The sequence below is a fragment of the Grammomys surdaster genome, unplaced genomic scaffold, assembly GCF_004785775.1.
Source record: "Grammomys surdaster isolate TR1022 unplaced genomic scaffold, NIH_TR_1.0 126051, whole genome shotgun sequence".
In the NCBI taxonomy this organism is placed as follows: Eukaryota; Metazoa; Chordata; class Mammalia; order Rodentia; family Muridae; genus Grammomys; species Grammomys surdaster.
In genome coordinates this window covers 2772003-2788570 of record NW_021620862.1, presented here as the reverse complement: position 1 = coordinate 2788570, position 16568 = coordinate 2772003, and the positions used below count along the sequence as shown (strand labels likewise).

The 16568-nt window shown below is 41.2% G+C and overlaps 1 protein-coding gene across 3 annotated transcripts in view; it reads right to left on the bottom strand.

The window, feature by feature from the left end:
- Sdccag8 (serologically defined colon cancer antigen 8) overlaps positions 1-16568 on the bottom strand; it is a 213391-nt gene that overhangs the window by 138494 nt on the left and 58329 nt on the right. For all 3 annotated transcript variants that reach the window (XR_003709718.1, XR_003709717.1, XM_028755297.1), the window contains exons 10-12: positions 14372-14524; positions 9489-9623; positions 6231-6347 (exon numbers count right to left, since the gene is read on the bottom strand). Coding sequence is in view for 1 of the 3 variants with exons in the window: in XM_028755297.1 (XP_028611130.1) it covers positions 6231-6347; positions 9489-9623; positions 14372-14524 (405 nt within the window). In the remaining 2 variants the exon portion in view is untranslated. The remainder of the gene's footprint in view (positions 1-6230; positions 6348-9488; positions 9624-14371; positions 14525-16568) is intronic.

Below are 16568 nucleotides of genomic sequence, written 5' to 3'. Positions count from 1 at the left end.
TGTTCATAAAATATTCTAAGACTAGTACATTATAATAAGTTATAATTGATGTTCTCCAATAAGGCATTCTAGTAATACAAAGAACCTCCTGCCTCAGAGAAGGGCTGGCAATATAGTATAATAATATTTATTATTATTATTATTATATTCCATATATATAATATCTCGGTTTTGTGGGCTTTGCAGTCTCTGCCATACCTTCTCAGCTCTGCTTTTTTTGAGATTTATTTTCACTGTTTTTAACTAAGTGTATGTAGGTGGGTGAGTGTGCATGTGACTGCAGGTTCCAGCAGAGGCCAGGGGTGTTGGTCACCCTGGAGCTGGAGTTACAGGAAGTTGTGAGCTTCCAACATGGGTGCTAGGAATGTAACACCTGTCTTCTGCAAGAGTGACAAGTGCTCTTATCTGCTGAGACCCACTCAGCTCTGCTCTTGTGCCAGGGAAGAAACAAACACAACACGTAAGTAATGTTCATGTGTTATCATAAAACTTGACTTGTGAAATAGGGCGGAAGCAGAGCTGGCATAAGTGTCCGTTGGCTAACTCTTTTCTGCTACAAGAAATATGGGAATCAGGTGGGAGCGTATCACGCATGTGTTGATGCCCTGTTCTCAATGGAGTCCCACGGGACAGTTTAAGAAGCTTTTGCAGCTGAGTGAAATCCTGAGTTGAGAGCAGCCTGGGCTACAGAGCATAGCAAGTTCCAGACTAGCCTGGGCTACATGGTGAGACCCTACCTCACAAAATCAAAAATAACAAAGAAGGGCCTCGTACTTGCAGCTTCTGGCTCCATGAGCAATGTCTCACAAGTTTTAGTGACTTTTATCTTGGGACAGTCTGATGGGACAATGGATCTTGAGTTCATCTCGGTGGTAGTTTTTCCCTGTTACTTCAGTCCTGGAACAGTTCTCAGAATCCTGTTCCCCTACAGTCTCTGCCTTGTTCCAGCCTAACTACTGTAGAAACAGGTCCCTTAAGAGAGAGAAGCTGTGGCTCTGTACTGTTTTTGCCCCTAGCGGGAGCCTAGATAAGAACTCAGGCAGTTGGGATGTGTGCGTACACAAGCATAAGTCAGAACAGAACATAGAAGTGGCCATCCATGCCCTAAGCCTCAGCATAAAGCCTTTTGCTCCCTTTAGGATAAAGGAGAGTAACTCCCACACTACCCTACACAGGGTACCTGGAGGAAAAGAAGAACCTGAGATGTGGGGAGATGAGTCAGTCAGGAAAGCACTTGCTGTGCAGGATGAGGACGTGAATTTGATCCCAGAACCAAGAAAATGTCAGACATAGAGGGCACTGGGTTTGTTTTGAAGTTAAACGTTCCTTAGTTTTTGTTTTTGTTTTTGTTTTATTCCTGGTACCAATACAGCAATTTACAAGGCAATATACTTGGTATAACAGGGGGGGGGATAAAGCTACAAGAGATAAATGACCTCAGAATCGCACATCTGTCACTGTACTACATGAATTAATAATGTTTTGCACACCATTCTATGACAGTCCTGAACAAGAAGGGTTTCCCATTGAAGCTGCAGTGATGTTTCTGACTACGGACCATCGCTCCTTCTGTGGTTGATTTTACAGTTCCTCTTGCATTTGGGACGACTGTCTCAAGGTAACCTGCAGCTTTTCTGACAACTCCACCTTCTTTTTCTAAGAACTACAGCCATTTTCTGCTGTTTGCTAAGCCTTCTGCAACCACTTCTTCACCACTTCCACCACCAGGGATTGTCAGAGCATCCTCCACCAACCCTGCCCCCTTCATGGACCTACAATTTGATAAAACTCTTGTCTACCAGAATTTTCAAAGTCATTATACTTTCCTCCACCACCAGAGTTACTTCCACCAAAAATTCTCTCTACATCCTCCTCCACCACTGTATCCACCACCTTGGTTTCCATATCCTGGTCCACCACTGCCATGGTCTTCTCTATCTATAACCAGGATCACCACTGTAGCTGCCACCATCACCTCTAAATGCATTGCATCGACCTCCATAATGACCTCTGCTGGCACCACCTCTGCCACCATAGCCTTCTCTTCTACCAAGGTTTCTACGACAACCAAAATTACCTCCACCACCTCCCAGGTTTCCTCCATAAAGTAGCAAGGTCCACCTCCCCAACCTCTCTGTGATCAGCAGACTGCATCTCTTGTTAGAAAGGGGCCTTCTCACTTCACAGTTATGTTCATTGACAGTGTAGTATTTCTGAACAACCTTTTATCAACTGTGTTATGGTCATCAAAAGGTACAAAGGCAAATCCTCCTTTTTCAACACTGCCTGCTTTCCAGAACTTGGATAGCTCCAATGTGCCACACTTTTCAAAGCAGTCTCTCAGACTATATTCTTCACTGTTCTCTCCGACTATGTTCTTCGCTATCTTCTTTACTATCACCGACAAGTTTTTCACTGTTCACTGGGTACCAGGCTTTATAGACTCCCCTGTAAAACTGGCTTCTTTAATTCCACCACACGCCCATCAACTTTGTGTAGCCCAGTACACATTGTTTCATCTATCTCTTCAATACAAAAGCAAGTCACAAAACCAAAGTCAATGTTCTGATAGGGTCTCACATCACCACGAAGTCTGTAAGTGTGTCCCTATTCTCAAAATTTTCTCGTAAGCTATCATCTGCAATTTCAAAGCTAAGACTGACAATAAACAGCTTTCTCAACTGCTCTGGCCCCTCTGGATCATCCCTCCCCATCCTACCCTCTATATGTGCCCTGGTTCTATATACATCCCCAAATTACATAACAAATTTAAAAGATGATGGGGGTTCAGAGAAGGAAAAACTGGTAGAGTACAAGAGACAGCAAAGTAAAGAAAACAAAGCCTCCTATGACAGCGCCTTTAACATCATATTTATCTTTTCTGAACAAATAGTTCTGTATTTTTACTTGCTCTGGACCCTGATCAAAGGCTAGGAGCAACAAAGAAACATCTTTGAGACTCAACTATTAAATTCAAAATTAACAAAGAAAATTCCAAAGATGCATCCCTCATTTCAAATAGACTAGCCCTGTAATGCCAGAGTTTCCTAAAAGTTCCTGAATCTTAAATATAGGGCTCTGAAATGATGCAGTTTGCATTTGAGTCTCTGGCCCCTTCTGGAACGTGATGAGAAGCAAAGCCACATCCTGGCCATATGCTCACAGTGTGTCAGGGATGAAGGTGCAGCTCTGGTAGGGCAACCGGTGCAGTACGGAGCACAAAGCCCTCGGAGGGAAACTTAATAGATAATAAAGAAAGCTAACATTTTTACTAAGTATTCTTTTCACTTCCTTTTAAAGAGGACCGTACTGCAGCATTTGAACAGACAAACACGGACCTGCTCTGCATTTTGGAATAAACCAACTGCAAAATATTTTTTGAGATAAAGAAAAGTGAACATAAGCTTGGAGTTATTTGCTACTAATTATTGTTAATATTCCTTAATGTGACAACATAATAATATGAACATTGTCTTCATAGATACACAGTGATATATTTGTAGGTGAAATAATAAATGTCTGAGATCTGTCTTAAATATTTCTGTAAAAGGAGAAGAGGTAGAGGAAGACAATTAGAAAACATTAAGATAGAAAAAGATGATAATGAGAAGTTAAGGAAAAACACTATGAACTGGATGGAACAATATAGACACACACTGAATGTAAATACTGGAAATGCACAGGTTGTTTACAATGTTCCTTTTGTTTCATATGCTTTTAAGCTCTCATGATAGTGTGTGTGCGTGTGTGTGTGTGCGTGCACGCATGTGTGTGTGTGTGTGTACCTGATGTTTATAAAAAAAAAAAAGGAAAGAAAGAAAAGAAGGAAGGAAAAAAATAAATCAAGGCACAAAGTTCCCAATCTGCACAGCAAATGCCTTTTGTTTTCTGTGGTGCAGAAGCAGCCCCTGAGACTGACAGCAGCTCTCCAAGCTGCAGCGATACAAAGGAGCTGATGAGAAGGGTAACTCACCCATGGGTCCTGACACAATATAAGAAGAAAAGAAGAAAGTAGGTGGAAGAGACAGCCATTGTTCCCCTCTAACCTTTCTTTCTAATTATGCCAGAGTCAAGGCTCAGGTCATGAGGAAACTCATTCCAGTGGCTAAGCATTTGCCTGGCTGTGTACACATCAAAGAGGCCCTTGAGCTCGCTACATTCCATCTCCGTTTCCCACCTACTTTGAAAACCTATCAAGTGACCAGATTAGCTAAAATATGAATAAAATGATGCATTATGGGGAGCACCTGTTTGCAAACGGAAGGCCAGCCTCCTGGCTATGACGACTGTATGATACACAAGGCTTTAAAATCAAATACGTTTTATATCACGGTATGTATTGCAGATAAATGCTCGACATGTCCAGCTTTTCAAAGCTAAATGTAAATTTCTCTCCTGGGTGCAGATGGTGGCCAAGCTAAATAGCTCTTCAGTCTTACAGACAGAAGGTCAGGTCATGGCTGAGAGACCAAAGAACAATTGCTGCTTTGCTGCTCCAAATCATCCAGGGAATGAGAAGCCACTACTTCTGAAACTGTCTGTTCAGTACAAAACAGTTACAAAGAGCACCTATAAGCTTTCCTCACATTCTGTCAAGAAAAAAATGGAAGCAAGCAAACCTCTCCTAACCCTCCCCAGATTTACTCCTACAAACTGTGCCCTCCCTGAAGGTACATCTCCACCGAAACGGTACCACCAAAGATGATTAGGGAAACTCAGTATTTCAGTCCGTCAGGGAACACTGACAAAGGAAACTCATCCCTTCAGCTCTAGCCTTTTTACCATTATGGGTTAATTAAGAAAACAGCATCCTAAAGTAACAGACACTAGGAGGGATTTAAACTAGGTTATTCATTTCCTGAGACACACACTCTCTCGTTACTTGTTTTTTTTTTTTTTTTTTGGTACTGCTAAAACATGATAATGTAATTTTATATCATTCCCAAACTCTTTGCTTCTGTGTTCTATTAGTAGAAAATATTATACTTCTGGAGTTCTGTACAATAACTCAAAAGATATTTAATATCACAGAGTGTGCCAATGTAACTGTAAAAACCTGCGGGGTATCAGGAGGAGGAGAGTACTCCATTTGCTTAGTCGTCCTAGGCTTTCAATCCTGGACTGAGGGAACTTTCCATTCCACTATCAGGGACGCCCCCAACTGGACAAAGTAAAATCAGTACACGTTAATATTAAGAGATCTTCTAGGATGTAGAACTCATCATAAAGTTTGCATACACTCATATAGAAACTACTTTCATTCCGGCTGTCTGGGTTTCAGCTGTGATTTGCAATGCTCTGCACAGAACTTCATTGGCACTTCCAGAGTTAATACTTTCTCCATTGCATTTGTGTCATTTGTCATCAACAGCTGATGGCTTGAAAGGGAAAATATGTTGAAAATATGATAGAAAGCCTTGCTTAGAAATATGTTGTAAAATTATCTGGAGCAACTTACTCCTGAACTGTACAGATATCTCTAAATTATTGATACTGATACCTCGGCGTATTATTTTAATAGAATACACAATCTGCTTTTCTTGGCTGTAAAGAATGCAAACCTTCAATGGCCTATAATGTAACATAAAAATAGAACATCAAAAGTCAATCTGCCATAACTTTCTCTTTAAAAGCTTTCCCCAGAGTCAATTAAAATTGGAGTATCTATACAATCTCAACAGAGTTATAACATAAAACATCTGTTCAAACTGAAATTGAAGCAAGTAGCATTTTCCCTAACATTTCTAATTTCACTGTATTTAGGCTTCCTGAGCAAACGCATTCATGGCTATCTTAGTTAAAACTGGTCCAACTCTGCCAACAATCAATTTGATTGACATATTTACATATCAACTCATCTCATCTTACAAATTTTAAAGTTTCTCATTTAAAATTGGATGCAAGTTGGCATCTTTCAAGAACTTTATGTATGTGTATTTTAGGTTCAAACTGTGCATTAGAACATTTTTTAAACTTTTTCTAAGTAATAGATACATATCCAAATGTATATTTATGAACTGTCAAATTGGAATTTCATATGCAAGCAGTTGATTCTCACCACTTCATGTCAGGCAACTATAAATGAAATTCTTTTAATAGTATAAACTGGGTCCTTACATTAGTTAGAGACACTATAAGAGAAATAAGTGGCTTAGGGATAAAACCACACCAACTTCAGAAAACATGCTACTAATAGCTTAATAGCTGCTTGTGCCGGTGTGCTCCCTTACCTGATCTTTCATTTCAAGATCCTTTTGAGATTTTGCTTTGTATTCTCTGTGTTCCTTTTCAGCCTCATCCTTCTCCATTTTGGTTTTATTCAACTGAAAGCGCATTTCTCCACACACCTGTTAGATTGTAAAAACAGATCAGTAGCCTCTGGAATCGGCAGACAAGTGTCTACAATTAGATCTTTTGGTGCCCCCTAGAGGACACACAGATAAAGTACAGCAAAACTTTTCTAAGAGGATTGATTTCAAGATTTGGAGGTAACACAAGGAAGTACTGAGAGATGGCTCAGCAGGTATGCCACTTGCCACTAAGCTTGATTACCTGAGTTAATCCAAAGGTCCCGCCTGAAATGAGGAAACTTACTTCTACAAGTTGCCTTTTTAGTTGCATGAATGCCACAAATACATTCATTCCCCCTCTCAAAATCAAACAAAAACTATAAAATAATGGAATGCATAACTAAGAAATTGAAGCAAATTTTCAGGATTATCTTATATAAAATAGATTCAAATTAATATTATCAATGAAAGGCACTACCACCTGAAATCACACTAGCTAAAATAAGTAATTAAAACAGTTATAGTTATTCACACAGGTGGTCATTCTCTCTATATTATAAAATATCTCTTTAAAGACTTCATCAGCTAAGCTTTCAAGTAAATTTTTATAAGGACATTTTTTTGCTAATAAGCTATATTATTGATATTTAGGTGTACAATACCAGCATTTACTATAAACCATATAGATACCATCAACTATATTGTTGTAGGTATGCAATGTGACTTAAATACCATAAAAGAACTTCTGGTAAAGGTCATATGCAGGCTTTAAGCATGCGCTACAATTATAACTGTAGTCTTCTACACAAGAGAAAATATACATCTGAAGTGAAATAACTGTGATATTATTAGATAATGAATACATATAACATCTTTAAAATGTTGCAAAACATTCTGTATGCAATTTATTTTTTCTCTAGTCCAGGTCACTCACATGGAGAAGCATATTTGAGAAATAGAATTATCAGAAACATCTAAATAAAGAAATGATGAATCTTTGCCATAACTGAGGACTGTAGAAGTTGAGTTACATCACAACTCTCTCTCTGACTTTCAAGTCTGCCTTTTAAAGGTTGTGTATTATCTAATGGTTACTCTTGCCTGCAACTTTTCAGTTTGGCATTTCTTCAAAAATGAGTTTTAGAAGCTTTAGAAATTAATTTTATTATTATTGAGATATTAAACTATAGTAAAGTATGTAACCTATATGCCTTCCTTTTCTTGAATAAAAAGCTCTTTAGAAACAATAAAAGCACCAGAGTTTAAAAGTTAGGACAAGACAGAAGCACAGGCAACAACCTTGCTCCAGGGGCATCAAAGATGCACTCACACATACAAAAGTGTATCTTTAATACATGAGAGTTGATTCTTCCATTCAAAAAATTATAAACTTAAAATGCTAAGTGACCTGTTCCAAACTGTTTGGCTTCAGTAGGTCTACAGATGAAGTGAACAATTCTCAATTTATAACATCAGAAAAATAACAATTCCTCAACAATGAAAAGCAGTGACTTTTAGCTGAATGTACTCCATAACAAATGTCTGAGTCCTCTAAAAGTCACTTAAGTCTTTAATTTGAACTCTTACCTTCTTAGTCCTGTCAGCTCACTGCTTACTGTACTTATCTACAACAGACTTCTAAAATAAATCTAGGCATTCTACTGAGCCAGAACTATCATCTGAGGGATGGAGGCTCTTTTAAAGTCATTTAGCTTAGTGTGTCACTCTCTGAGGCTTGCGTCCTGTTGGACAGCTGTAGAGACAAGAACTCATTCTTTCTGTCACTGTGCTTCATTAAAAGCTGTCGCCTGTAATGAACTGCAAACAAGAGCCATGAGTTCCATCTCCAAACCTGCGTGCCCATTTCTCTGCAGAGCTGTCTGCGCCCCTGTCTCCAGACACACAGAGCAGGTATGCTGGTGAACAGAAGCCTCCTAAGCCTCTTCATCACCCAGCGTGATTTATGAAGTAAATGCAGAATTAGAGAGTGAAGCTCCTTTTGTAAGTTTTATGTGTAAGTATAAATCAATGTAAAAGCTAAAAATAATTATGTTACTTAATTTAAAGCAACAAAAGAATAAAATGTATCAAAATTTAAGGAGATGGGTTATAATTTACTTGAAATCCAGACAAACTAGCATTTCTTAAAATAAATCAATTAAAACCACTACATGTTTAGTCCTTGCTTCACTGGTCAGAGAGGCCCAAGGCACAAATATATAGCTTAATTAATAAAAGAAGAATTTATGCTAAATATAAGATATAATTAAGAATTTAATATAAAATGTTGATTTTAAAAGTAGATATGAAACAGAAGAGAGAGGAGGAAACTTTTGAAATCAAACAAAGCTTTCAGCATGCCTTAAGCAATTGTTGGAAAAACAAGGTGGAGAAAAAGAATCACTCCTTGCTAACTAACTTAGAAAGGTAAGTTTCGTTAAAGATGCAACAATTAAATAGAACTGTTCCCAAGTCTTTGCCAATTGATTCTTTGCTACAGATTAGCTTTGGACTTTCAGTACCATACAGTAAGGGTGGAGGAAGCGGGCGTGTAGTAAGGGCTGTTGATAGACTCACTAAAGTAACCTTAATTATTCTTGACATAAAAAGACTTTCGATTCCAAACTTCTTTCTGACAACATATGAAGCTTTGGTTAGTAAGAAAAATCGTTTCAGTGGCCCACACCATTAATATCAGCACTTGGGAGGTGGAGGCAGGTTCGATCTCTGAGTTCCAGAAGAGCCAAGGCTACAAAGAGGGAAAAAATATAAAAGAAAAAAAAGAAAAAGAAAAATGGTTTCAAAGTAGATGAGATTGCTCACAGGGCATCTGAAAACCAGAGCTGGGTCTCACAGTGGACAAAGAAAATGGACTCTGACCGCCATAGGAGCGCCACGGCATGTGTGTGCCTGTATACAACACGCACACCACACCACATACACACATAACACACACACAGCACACCACATGTCACACATACACACAACACACCACACATCACACACATACACACACATGTACACATACACACCACACCACATACACACATACCACACACACACCACACATACCACACACACACCACACATATACACATCACACATATACAATAATAAAAATAATAAACTTAAAAGAAAAAAATTTTTTCAAAGAAAATATGTACTTAGGCCAATTATTAAACCAAAACTTGCTCAGACCTTTGTGACGTCCATTTCCTGAGATGCAAGCTGGTTCTGAATTTCCTCTAATTGACTGACAGCTGAAGTCTTCTCCCTTGTAACCTTTTCAACCTGGGCCTCTAGCTTGGCAATATTCTGAGATAGGATCAGTATCTGTGAAAGAAAACAAATCTCAGCAATGGTATTTGAGACTATGAAAATTCAGCCGGCAGTGGTGGCACACGCCTTTAATCCCAGCACTTGGGAGGCAGAGGCAGGCAGATTTCTGAGTTCGAGGCCAGCCTGGTCTACAGAGTGAGTTCCAGGACAGCCAGGGCTACACAGAGAAACCCTGTCTCGAAAAAACCAAAAACCAAAAGAGGGGGGGGGAATGGTGATGCTTGAGCTGGACCACAGCCCCCAGCGTGTAAATCAAAGAGCTAAACTTGTGCCTACACATGAGCCTAATACACTTACTGGTCCATACATCAAAAAACTACCAGTGGAACAAGAGACAATCATGGGATAACTGTGATCAAAATATATTATATACATGCATGAAGACATACTGACGAAACCATTATTGTATGCAATTAATATATGCTAATAAAAAATATTAAAATTTCAATACTGAACAAAAGTTTATGGTAAATTAAGAGCTTTACAATGTCAAGTGTCCACACTTGAATTATATAAATAGCATACTTGACCCACATGAAAATAAAGAGCCCTGAAGATACTTTCTAATTTAGAATGATCAACTAATTGACTTTTCTGAAAATCACAGAGAAATGTGTATTTGATTTATAGTTATTTACATACCCCAAACATTAATAGGTTGTCTGAAAATTTCATTCGCACATAGCTCTACTAATAACAAACTACAAAGTACGTTTGTGCATATTACAATCTGAATGAGTAATTAAAGGTCAAGGGAAAACAAACAGGGCAAATAGTATCATTTAACATCTGTAATTTAAGAACTCAAGTCCATGATTATTCATATCATAAACCTGTAATTATAGGTCTTCTGGACCCAAACAGCAGCAGTCAATTTTAGTGGCAAGCTAGTAAATCTAGTATAGGACATGTTATAAGGAGATAAATCAGTGAAAGATATTAAGAATGGTTGGTGTTTAGAATAAACACACAGATGACTGTTTTGCTAATTGTAAATTCTGGGTCCGTTTCTATTACAAGGCACACACCAATCCCTCCCTCTCTTCCTTCAGCCTCCCTCCCTGTACCACCCATCATTTAGCTCTGTTGCCCATCCGACCTGTCTGCTGCCTCCTGTCACCCACTTCCTGAGGCCTCCCTCCTGTGGTCACACCTTCTTTTCCCCCACGCCCACCATCTGGAAGTCAGCATTACACTGCAGGAGTTTCTCCATCCACATCTGTTGCAGAGCCAGAAGTAACACAGACAGCTGCAACACTGCTGGATGTCTACGGCACTGATATCAGCGAAGTCCTTTAAACTTTGACAGGGGCAAGGAAGAGACAAGGACGCCTAGATTGGGAGAGGTTGATGGAAATGTCTGCACAGTGGTTCCCAGTCCACTGACTAGGGCATGAAGGGGCAGAGAGATAGAACACATTCGGGATTCTGGCAATGGGCTATTGTCAAGGGAAGCAACTAAGAAAATATGTGGACTGCAGGGGGTGACCACATAAGCATATGATAAGTGATGGACTCAACTAACACACCAGAGTGGCTCAGAGAGCACACTGAAGGCAGGAGACAAACTCACAGCGGGGAACATTCGTGGGGGAATGATGCAAATATGGGCAGACAGGCAGAGGTACCTGTTCTCTAGAGCCTTCCACACACAGGGGGGGGGGGGGGGGGGGGGGCTAGTTCCCTGAGCCTTCCTATTGTTAGGAAGCTACCAGTGCCTGGCTTTACACTAACTTTACAATGTAATTGTAGTGATTAATTTGTTACTTTTCCTATTAGACTGCATTCCTGAGCTTGTGTGTGTGTGTGTGCGTGTGTGTCAGAGACAGAGACAGAGGGACAGTGACAGAGAGACAGAGAGACAGAAAGCCATGTACACACTTTCATATGCATAAATTATACTATTTAAAAACATAACGAGGAAACTCCCTTCTCATTTTGTTTCTTAAATACCTCATTCAATATTGTGCATTGGTAAGTTGTTGTCCTGGGAGTGTTTTTCAGGTCTGCTTGAGAAACTGTGAAGGATCCAGAAGGGAAGGCTGAATAAAGCTGCAGGGTCCTTTGTAGGCTAGGTGCAGAGATGGAGAGAAGGAAGGAAAGACAAAGGAAGGACAGACAGATGCTTGCATGCTAGCCCTTAGCACGTGTGTACACTCGTGAGTGTGATCATGGTACCTGTGTCTGCAGCATCTCCATCACAACTACTGAAGGGGTATTACAGGGAGACTTCAGCGACATGGGAAACTAGGTACTTTCCTAGGGTGGCAGGGATGTGCACACACACACACACACACACACACACACACACACACGTGCATTTAAGTCCCTTTAGAGAAAGAATTGTATCAGATTTGGATTAATGAAAATTGGATTACTTGTATTGGATTAATTTTCAGTTCCCCTGAAATGAGATTAAGAAAACTAAGCTACTTGGCCAAGTTCACTCAAGAGAATCCATAAAAGGTCCAGCTTGGGTTTATACTCCAGCTTATCTGTCTGTACTGACGTGTCAAGAAAACTGTCCAGCAAGCCCACTGTGCATTCCCTAAAATAAAAACGACAACAAAGGCTCCGTTTTATTCAATGCCTACCATGAGACAGGCATTATGACACTTCTTAAACATCACCTCGATTAACCCTGTCACGTGCTTAAAGCACTCATTACACCTGAAGATTAATCAAGGTCCCATAGAGGTCAAACTGGATTACCTGCCACATCACTTTCTCTAAGGCCATTTTCCTTGAGAACAGCATCTAGCTACTAAGATTCAGTTACTCCTGTCTCTCACACTCAGAACCAGGCCTGAGAGCAAATCTGCTAGAGCTTACCCACTTGTGAAAAGGGCCCAGCTTCCACTGCCTCCCTGGCTCAGGAGGTGACCAAGCACACTTCATCCTTCTCTTTTCCCTTCCTTGTTGAATACTCATCTGAGTGGTTTTATATTGTGAAGCTATTGAGTCAAATGGTTTCCATGAAACAGGCCCCTTCCCAAATAAAAATACCCTAGGTGTGAACAATGGCTGTTTTTGTAACCAATGTTATTTTCTCACACACAGGAGCCAATTCCAAAACTAAACCTCCTTCATGTCTTCTCCGGGTGGAACAGAGACCACTTCCTTCCTTGGAAGCTAGATTCGAAGTCCTACCTATTCTTTGGATCTTAGCTAAACACTACTTTCCCACAAGGCTTGTCCTGATCATGTGCAGACAGGGACCAGCTCTAACCTCTGACTTCATCCTGCCTTTCCGATGCCATGGGCTTCCTAGCCCTTCCTGGTGTGTTAGTCATACTTCAGCCATGGGCTGCCTAGCCCTTCCTGGTGTGTTAGTCATACCTCATGTGAGCATGCGCTAAGTGAGAGGTGTGAGCACGTTAGGCCGTGGATGCGAGGGCTTCGCAGGAAGTTAGGAGAAGGCAACCGTCCAATAAGAAAGAATTTGCCATCAATGAGGTATGGGAACTTACAAAGAGGAACCTAGTTTTCCTCTGAGACACTCTGAAGAAGACTGCTTCAAAAACTCAGAAGGATCAAATAAAATAAAGAATGATTCTCCTGGGAAGGAGGTGAAGCCCGTGAGATTTTCCTTATGCAGTAGGGACTGAGATACTGTTTCTTTTGCTTGGCTTCAGCAGTGCTGATGATAAGCAAGGCTGTGATGATAGCAAGGCTGTTGAGGAGAGCTGGAGATCAGCAGAGCCTCAGCACAGCCTGCAGGAGCTGCCTGAGGTAGGGAAGGCACAGGAGAGACTGCGAGGAGTCGAATGGAAGAACAAGGCAGGCGAATAGTTAAACTGGTTGCCACCTACTGGCTTCTACTCAGGAAGTTTCTCTACTGAGGTTGACATAACTTGGGGAGAATAAATGTGACCTAAAACCAGTCTGAAAAGCTAGGACCACGATGCTATCCCCCCTCCCTGGATGATAAAACCAACTCCCTGTGACCTCCTAGGACAAAGATGTCATCCTCTCCACCAGATGCCATAACTAATTCGAACCTTATCTCCGGGCACATACTCTAGTTCTGCTCAGTCTATTAATGAGGTGACTTTCCTGAAATCTAGCTATCATTACCACGCCGTCCAACGTGAAGACAACGTGTGGCTTCATGTCACATTTGGGTGATATTTCTGATTCTCATGTAGATTTTACGCACACTAGTGATTTAGCACCTCTCTCTATCTCCATACTCCACCCTCCGCCAGTCTACCCGACTCCCTCTACTCCACCACCTGGGCAGTACCCAAACCCCAACGAAGCAGAGCTGCAGCTCCTGTGGGTGTGTGCTTTTCCTGCAATGACACTCTACTCCCCTGAACTCAACTGTCCACCTAACTATCCTTCCATCTCCCTAAGCCTTACTTCAAAATCCTTCTGACAAAAGTCTCTCATGACTGTCCAGGCTGGAGCGATTTGATGCATTTATGAACATACTTGCCTAGCAGCCACCTTCCCCAAGGTCTGCATGCTTTCTGAGAGAGCAGCACTGGGTCTATAACTACAGCCCCAGAGATTCCAATTGATCTGTTGAAGCTGAAGAAAGGCAGAAAGGGATGCACTGGAGGACTTCAGTACGAATGCGGAGAAGAGCCGGCGTGAGCACTCAGGTGTGCCCACCACCACTGCCAGGAGCATTGTGCCACCTTCCTGGAGAGGAGGGACTGTGAGCCAAAGCTAGCCCTTGCCCACTGAGATCTACCCATCAGGTCCCTCAGCTGGAGAGAGTGCTGACGCAGTACCTTTGACTTTGCATCTTCCCTCTCTCTGGTCACTTCTTTCTTTATCATCTCCTTCTCCAAAGCCCTTTGTTCTTGCTGACAGGCAAGCTCCTTTTCCAGTCTTTCTGTCTGCCTCTCCAGCTCACTCTTCAGCTGCTCACACTGGATCAAAGCCTGCAAGCAAGAGAGCGAGAAGGATGTCAGGAGCGGGAAGGCATGCCAGGGAGAAACGAGGCAATGACACCTTCTCTTATTTAAGGTCGTCCAACCCCCCTCGAGAGCCCACTTGGATAACTGTTCCCCAACACTGCTGACCATCATAGCAACACCCTGATGTCACACTCACTCACAGGTCTCCATCTCACAGCTGAGGCTACAAGACTGGTCAGCTGGAGAGTTCTGGTGGCCTTGATGGTGGCTACAGAATTCTCAGAATTTGAAGATAAGTTCAGAAAAGCCAAGTGCCTTGGTGTTTTTAGTTGTGTGTTGTTAGCACTTCATGAAATACACATGAAAGATATACTAGCATCTCACTTTTCATTCTTTAAAATAGACAAATAAAAATTTAAAACAGATACCAAATTTTGTATTTTATTATGCATAGGCATTCATTAACACTCTATTAATAATGTTTCCTTAATATAACTAAGATTCAGTTCATTTCCCTTAAACACAAAACTCGCTGCCTACTGTTATCAGGATGGACATCTTACAACATCAGTAAAAGTTAATAATTGAAAAAAGTCACAATTTTCCTTTTTTTTCTTCTTTTTTTTTTTTTTCGAGACATGGTTTCTCTGTGTAGCCCTGGCTGTCCTGGAACTCACTCTGTAGACCAGGCTGGCCTTGAACTCAGAAATCTGCCTGCCTCTGCACAATTTTCCTTTGAGTGAAATTACCCACTATATTTTCCAGAGATCAAAACTACCTCGATTCAGAAGGGGTTGCCATCCTACAGTCAAAAATCTAACCCAGAATTGTTCCTGTCTAAAAGAACTGCAGAGACAAAAATGGAGAAGAAACTGAGGGAAAGGCAATCCAGTGACCGGCCCAAATTGTGATCTAGCTCAAGGGGAGGCTTCAAGGCCTGAGACTATTACTGACTAGAACCTAGCATGGCTATCCTCCGAGAGGCCCAATAAGCAGCTGACTGAGACAGATGCAGACACTTACACCCAATCACTGGACTGAAGTGGGGGACCCCTGTGGTTGAATTAGGGAAAAGGCAGGAAGAAGCTGAGGGGAGGGTGACCCCTAGGAAGACCAGCAGTCCCAACTAACCTGGACTCTCAAGCTCTCTTAGCCACTGAGCCACCAACCAGGCAGCATACATGAGCTGGTCCAAGGCCCCGATACATAGAGCAGAGGGCTGCCTGCTCTGGCCTCGGGGAGAAGAGCGCCTAACCCTTGAGGGACATGAGGCCCCAGGGAGTGGGGAAGCCTGGCAGGATCAGGAAGACATTGGGGATGAGGAACTGTGGGAGGGAGCACTGGGAGGGGGTGATGACTAGACTGTAAAAAAATAAAAGTAACAACAACAAAAAAAACCTTCTCTCACTTCCTTTGGCCACATTCAAAATAATACCACTATCTATAATGTCCAGCAATGAAACAGAACTGCAAACCACAATAAACAAATCTCAATCAAATTAACTTACTATGACATCTCAGTCATCTGGCTTTGTTTATGCCTACAACAGCACCAGCCCAGCCCAGGACCCACAAAGCTCACAGCTAGATGATTATAGTGTGGACAGTTCACACTGGTGACGGTGTGGATGGAGCAAAGGGAACACGCCTCCACTGCTGCTGGGAGTGCAAACTTGTACAGCTGCTTTGGAAATCAATATGGCAATTTCTTAAAAAATTGGGAATCAGACTACCTCAAGACTCAGCTATACCACTCCTGGGCATATACCCAAAGGATGCTTCATCCTACCATAAAAGGACACTTGCTCAACTACATTTATAGCAGTCTAATTTGTAATAGCCAGATACTGGAAACAAGCTAGATGTCCCTCAACCAAAGAATGATAAAGAAATTAAGTTATATTTACACAATGGAGTATTACTCAACTGTTAAAAATAGTATCATAAAATTTGCAGGCAAATGAATGGAACTAGAAAAAAATCGTGAGATGACCCAGACCCAGAAAATCAAACATGGTATGTACTCACTTATAACATGGTATGTACTCACTTATAACATGGTATGTAC